The following is a 6,712-nucleotide window of genomic DNA, read 5'->3' as shown; positions in this document are numbered from 1 at the left end:
CTGACGGCCGCTGTTTACGGTTCAACGGCCCGAAAATTGTTCGTTTTCGGCTCAAAAAAACCCTCAATGCACCGCCGGCCACCAACAATAATGGCACTTTGTGTACAGTGTGTGTTAAAGAAATTAAATAATACAGAGCTACCTAATAACATTGTTGGGCCTGCAGAAAGTTGCACTGTTGCTTTTGCCGCTGAGAGGTTTCAATAAAGCTGGATCTGAATTTGTTAAAATAATTGAATCTGGGAAGGTGCAGCAGGGCGCCAGCATCAAAGATGGCGGTTCTGACCAGGCGTTGTGACGTCACCGACAGTGCCCTATACACCGGAACCGATAGCTCATTCCCCGGATGTGAATTTCTTCTGAAAACATCGAAGCGCCGAAAAAATGTCCGACAACGAGGAAAAGTGAGAGAAAGAAAAACAGAGAGAGAGAGAGAGGGAGCGAGACGGAGCGAGAGAGAGACACAGAGACAGACAGAGAGAGAGAGAGAGAGAGACAAACAGCAAGAGACACAGAGAGAGAGAGAGACAGAGAGCGACAGAGACAGACATTGCAGTCGGCCGTTCTCGGTCCACTGGGCCCCACCTGGGCACAGAGCGGTGGGCCAAGGTGGCGAAAGTGCTGGAGCTGGGGTTGCGGGGAAGGCCAGCCCTAACGGGGGTGTGGGCTGGGACTGAAGCTGGAGCAGGGGTTGCGGGGAAGGTGGGCCCTAACGGGCGCTGTGGGCTGGGGCTGGAGATGGGGTGACACTTGGCAGGGCTGATAAAAAAAAAGTCAGACTTGCATTTCTAGTGCAACCAGCAAACATTCCAAAGCGCTTCACGGCCAGTGAAATAGTTTTTGACGTGTAGCCTCTGTTGTAATGGGGATGGTCCTAAAGTCGGTTCTCTGGGATACGGGGTGATGGAGATGGGCGGCATCGGGCAGCAGCTCACCAGCTGAGCTGCCGTTGGCATTCAATTCATTTGATGCATCTTTTTCTGATTCCAGTTTTGATGGAGATGATTTCGATGATGCCGATGAAGATGAGGGGATGGACGATCTGGATAACGCGGAGGAGGTGAGTGTACCGTAGCTGACCCCCCGAGCCCTCTCCCGCTGTTCCTCCAACTGTTAGATCCGTGGGTAGCTCGCTCACCTCTGAGTCAGAAGGTCGTGGGTTCAAGTCCCGCTCCACAGACCTGAACACACAAATCCAGGCTGACACTCCCAGTGCAGTGCTGAGGGAGCGCCGCACTGTCGGAGGGGCAGTACTGAGGGAGCGCCGCACTGTCGGAGGGGCAGTACTGAGGGAGCGCCGCACTGTCGGAGGGGCAGTACTGAGGGAGCGCCGCACTGTCGGAGGGGCAGTACTGAGGGAGCGCCGCACTGAGGGAGCGCCGCACTGTCGGAGGGGCAGTACTGAGGGAGCGCTGCACTGTGAAAGGTGCTATAGAAATGCAGGACTTTCTTTTCTAACTCTCTCAATTCTCATCCTAGTGTTAAAATCCTTCCACGGCCTCTCCCCTCCCTATCTCTGTAATCTCCTCCAGCCCTACAACCCTCTGAGATCTCTGCGCTCCTCCAATTCTGCCCTCTTGAGCATCCCCCGATTTCCATCGCTCCACCATTGGCGGCCGTGCCTTCAGCTGCCTGGGCCCTGAGCTCTGGAATTCCCTCCCTAAGCCTCTCCACCTCTCTCTCCTTTAAAACCGACCTCGCTGACCCAAGCTTTTGGTCACCTGCCCTAATATCTCCTTGGGTGGCTCGGGGTCAGGTTTTGTCTGGTAATCGCTGCTGGGCAGCCCCATGGGACGTTTTCCTATGTTAAAAGGATAGAAATTCAATGATCCAGTTGAATGGAGGGGCAGGTTCGAGGGGCTGAATGGCCGGGGCAGGTTCGAGGGGCTGAACGGCCGGGGCAGGTTCAAGGGGCTGAACGGCCGGGGCAGGTTGGAGGGGCTGAACGGCCGGGGCAGGTTGGAGGGGCTGAACGGCCGGGGCAGGTTCGAGGGGCTGAATGGAGGGGCAGGTTGGAGGGGCTGAACGGCCGGGGCAGGTTCGAGGGGCTGAATGGAGGGGCAGGTTGGAGGGGCTGAACGGCCGGGGCAGGTTGGAGGGGCTGAATGGCCGGGGCAGGTTCGAGGGGCTGAACGGCCGGGGCAAGTTCGAGGGGCTGAACGGCCGGGGCAGGTTCGAGGGGCTGAACGGCCGGGGCAGGTTCGAGGGGCTGAACGGCCGGGGCAGGTTCGAGGGGCTGAACGGCCGGGGCAGGTTCGAGGGGCTGAACGGCCGGGGCAGGTTGGAGGGGCAGGTTGGACGGGCTGAACGGCCAGGGCAGATTGGAGGGGCTGAACGGCGGGGGCAGGTTCGAGGGGCTGAACGGAGGGGGCAGGTTGGAGGGGCTGAACGGCCGGGGCAGGTTGGAGGGGCTGAACGGCCGGGGCAGGTTGGAGGGGCTGAACGGCCGGGGCAGGTTGGAGGGGCTGAACGGCCGGGGCAGGTTGGAGGGGCTGAACGGCCGGGGCAGGTTGGAGGGGCTGAACGGCCGGGGCAGGTTGGAGGGGCTGAACGGCCGGGGCAGGTTGGAGGGGCTGAACGGCCGGGGCAGGTTGGAGGGGCTGAACGGCCGGGGCAGGTTGGAGGGGCTGAACGGCCGGGGCAGGTTGGAGGGGCTGAACGGCCGGGGCAGGTTGGAGGGGCTGAACGGCCGGGGCAGGTTGGAGGGGCTGAACGGCCGGGGCAGGTTCGAGGGGCTGAACGGCCGGGGCAGGTTGGAGGGGCTGAACGGCCGGGGCAGGTTGGAGGGGCTGAACGGCCGGGGCAGGTTCGAGGGGCTGAACGGCCGGCCCCTGTTCCTATTTCTGTTTCTAATCTTTCGACCCCCGGTTTGATTTGGTTGGCAGGAGGATCGTGAGAACGTGGCGATTCTCCCCGCGGCAGACGGCCAGCAGGCCAATCAGAAAAGGATCACGACATCATACATGACCAAATACGAGAGAGCCCGAGTACTGGGAACACGCGCTCTTCAGATAGCGTGAGTAGAGCCTCGGCTCGGTCGCTGAGCTCACGGCAGGTCTGCGGGATCTCCTCCCGGGAACAGTGGGTGCAGGGAAAGGGAAAACTCCCATTTCTGCAGCGTCTTTCACAACCTCGGGACGTCCCAAAGCCCTTTACAGTCAATGAAGTCCTTTCTGACGTGGGGTCACTGTTGTAATGTGGGAAAGGCGGCAGGCAATTTGTGCACAGCAAGCTCCCACAAACAGCAATGAGATAAATGACCAGATCATCTGTTTTAGATGTTGGTTGAGGAATAAATATTGGCCCAGGATTGGGAGACTGGTGGGGAATCCAGAGCCAGGCCATTCAGGGGTGAAATCAGGAAACATTTTTTTCCACACACAAGGCAGTGGAGATCTGGAACTCTCTCCACCCCCCCAAAAGACAGTGGATGCTGAGGGACAATTGGAGCTTTCAAGGCCGAGATCGATAGGTTGTTGTTGGGTAAGAGTATCGAGGGATATAAAACTGGAGACGGGTAAATGGAGTTCAGGTACAGATCAGCCACGATCTGATTAAATGGTGGGACAAGCTCGAGAGGCTGAATGGCCCCCCTGTTCCTATGATGTGATGAGCTGACTGACTCGGGGTGTTACGTGTCCGCACTCGGGAGCTCAGGGCTGCCGGAAGACGGGGAAACCCAGCACAAGCTGCAATTCACCAGTTCTCTCTCTCTCTCTCTCTCTCTCTCTCTCTCTCTCTCTCTCTGCAGGATGTGCGCGCCAGTCATGGTGGAGCTGGAAGGCGAAACAGACCCACTGCAGATCGCAATGAAAGAGCTGAAGTAAGTAGCAGCGCGCAGTTGTCCGCTATTTGCTGCCGTTGGTTTTCCTGAATGGTGTGCCCCTGCGGCGCGGCGCATTGCCGCTTGGTACTGGCGCTCAGGCGACACGCACTATCTCAGCCCAGACCAGGAACCTTGCAGTTCCGCAGGGTCATTTAAACTAATAAAACTGGAAATAAAAAGCTGGGATCGGTATCAGTGACCATGAAGCTGTCGGATTGTCATTAAAAACCCAACTGGTTCACTGATGGGTGCTGTGAGCGGCGCAGTTACACAGAGCATGGATTCGGGAGGGGGAAACCTCGCGCTCAGAGAGAGAAAAATTGGTGACATTTCATGTTTCTGATAAATGGACTAATCTGCAATAATTCGCCACCTTCAATCAGAATTAGCGGCCATAAATATAAGATAGTCATCACTAATAAATCCAATAGTGAATTCAGGAGAAACTTCTTTACCCAGAGAGTGGTGAGAATGTGGAACTCGCTGCCACAGGGAGTGGTTGAGGTGAATAGTATAGATACATTTAAGGGGAAGCTGGATAAACACACGAGGGAGAAAGGAATAGAAGGATATGCTGAGAGGGTGAGATGAAGAGGGTGGGAGGAGGCTGGTGTGGAGCATAAACACCGGCATGGGCCAGGTGGGCCGAATGGCCTGTTTCTGTGCTGTACATTCTATGTCAGAGTCATAACGGCACAGAAGGAGGCCATTCGGCCCATCGAGTCCGTGCCGGCTCTCTGTAGAACAATCCAGTCAGTCCCATTCCCCCGCTCTATCCCCGTAGTCCTGCAAGTTTATTTCCCTCAAGTGCCTATCCAGTCTCCCCTTGAAAACATTGAGTGTCTCCGCTTCCACCACTTCCGTCGGCAGCGAGTTCCAGGTCCTCGCCACTCGCTGCGTAAAAAACTTTTTCCTCACATCCCCCCTGTATCTCTTGCCCGAAACCTTAAATCTGTGTCCCCTAGTCCTTGTACCATCAACTAGTGGGAACAGCCTTTCCCCGTCTAGCCTATCCAAACCCGTCATAATCTTGTACACCTCTGTCAAATCACCCCTCAACCTCCTTTGCTCTAATGAAAACAAATCCAGCTTCTCCAACCTGTCCTTGTAGCTAAAATCCCCCATCCCTGGAACCATTCTGTACAACCATGTAATGCCCTTTAGGGAAGGAAGTCTGCCGTCCTTGCCCGGTCTGGGCCTGTATGTCACCACCACCTTCTCGAGGGCAATTAGGGATGGGCAATAAATGCTGGCCTTGCCAGCGACGCCCACATCCCGAGAGTGAATTTTAAAAAAATTTGTCCCTGAGCTGATCGATGTGTAAGCTCCTTCATCGCGTTTATTTCACGAAGTAGCTGCTTATTGGATTGTTGGGCACCTTGTTTCGCAAGGGGTGATGGGAATGTGTTGATGATAGAATCTCCCAGCACAGGAGGAGGCCATTCGGCCCATCGTGCCTGTGCCGGCCCTCTGAGCGAGTGATCCACGGAGTCCCGCTCTCCTGCCCCTTTCCCCGGAGCCCTGCAGTTGTTGCCGTGGAGAAGCTGCAGCAGCGAGAGAGCAGAGACCACAGGCCTGACGATCAGTGTCTAAACCCAGCCAGCGTGAGGCAGTGCGGCCGGAGGCGTCCCCAGTGCTTCAGGCCCAGAAACTCCATGAACCCCGGGGTGGAACCTTTGATCCTCTCGATGTGACATCTATTCCACGACTTCCGATTGTTTTGAGATTGCAAATCGCAGAAAGCTGGCCATCTGTGTTATTGTGTTGGATGGAAGTGAGAGTCACAGAATTTAAATTAACGTGTAGCTTTGAACGACAGGCTAGCTCCGCTGCTATTACCCTTTGTGTACTTTGTCAGATGCCTCGATGATATTGTTATTACAGCTTGTCCTCCTCAGAGCATTTAGAGGGCAGTCTGCTTCCACTGCCCTTTCAGGCAGCGCATTCCCGATCACAACAACTCGCTGCGTAAAAATAAATTCTCCTCATCTCCCCTCTGGTTCTTTTGCCGATTACCTTCAATCTGCCCCCTCGGGTCACCGACCCTCCTGCCACTGGAAACAGTTTCTCCTTATTTACTCTATCAAAACCCCTCGTAATTTTGAACACCTCTATCAAATCTTCCCTTAACCTCCGCTGCTCTAAGGACAGCCCTTATAACAATATTATATATTTACCTACATAACTGGGATCACTGCTGTCCAGCGTAATTCACTAGGTCGGGCGCCTGGAGCTGTTTCCCGAGGAGCGCGCTAACCCGCTGTCTTGTCTTCCAGAGCACGAAAAATTCCAATCATTATCCGAAGATACCTGCCAGATGGAAGCTACGAGGATTGGGGAGTGGATGAGCTGATTATCACAGACTGATCCTCGCTCTCCCATCAGGCCCGTTGCACACTTTCCCTGTATTTAAATGTTCTTTTTGTTTTTTTACTCTGAATTTTGGTAAAATAAATATTGATTTCCGCCGAGCTGTTGTAGCCTCTGAATCGGTGCAGAGTGTTTGAGGGACTCTGTTAAAGGGGTGGCTTACACTAGAATGGACATTAGTTTGCACTAATACAATAGCAAAATACTGCGGATGCTGGAAACCTGAAATAACAACAGAAAATGCTGGAAGCACTCAGCAGACCAGGCAGCATCCGTGGAGAGAGAAACAGAGTTAATGTTTCAGGTCTGGGACCCTTCAGAACTGGAAAAGGCTGGAGAGGTAACCGAATATAAGCAGGAGCAGAGGCGGGATCTGAAGGAACAGTCTGTGCTGGGGCAGGAGACAGGAGAGATTAAAGGTTGCCAATGGGGAATGGCAGAGTCACACCGCCTGAGAAATGGGGGCAGGGGTTAGAGTCTGGAATTGTTGAACTCAATGTTGAGTCCAGAAGGCTG

The 6,712-nt window shown here is 54.8% G+C and overlaps 1 protein-coding gene across 1 annotated transcript; it reads left to right on the top strand.

Annotated features, from left to right (window-relative positions):
- Positions 1 to 298: 298 nt before the first annotated feature.
- polr2f (RNA polymerase II, I and III subunit F) lies at positions 299 to 6,297 on the top strand. The gene is made up of 5 exons (XM_085969894.1): positions 299 to 404; positions 991 to 1,060; positions 2,886 to 3,016; positions 3,752 to 3,823; positions 6,103 to 6,297. Exons 1-5 carry the CDS (start codon positions 385 to 387, stop codon positions 6,191 to 6,193), a joined length of 384 nt encoding a protein of 127 aa, XP_085826020.1. The 5' UTR covers positions 299 to 384; the 3' UTR covers positions 6,194 to 6,297.
- The last annotated feature ends 415 nt before the right edge of the window (positions 6,298 to 6,712 follow it).

This window comes from Somniosus microcephalus, chromosome 28, assembly GCF_052327205.1.
Source record: "Somniosus microcephalus isolate GS21.2 chromosome 28, FLI_Smic_1.0, whole genome shotgun sequence".
In the NCBI taxonomy this organism is placed as follows: domain Eukaryota; kingdom Metazoa; phylum Chordata; class Chondrichthyes; order Squaliformes; family Somniosidae; genus Somniosus; species Somniosus microcephalus.
This window is presented reverse-complemented; position numbering and strand designations above follow the sequence as displayed.

What these genes read in the sequence shown, in the direction of transcription:
- polr2f (XM_085969894.1), top strand. Translation starts at nt 385, where the DNA reads ATGTCCGACAACGAGGAAAA. An exon ending in ATCTGGATAACGCGGAGGAG is followed by an intron (nt 1,061 to 2,885) that starts GTGAGTGTACCG and finishes TTTGGTTGGCAG; the next exon opens with GAGGATCGTGAGAACGTGGC. An exon ending in ATCGCAATGAAAGAGCTGAA is followed by an intron (nt 3,824 to 6,102) that starts GTAAGTAGCAGC and finishes CTTGTCTTCCAG; the next exon opens with AGCACGAAAAATTCCAATCA.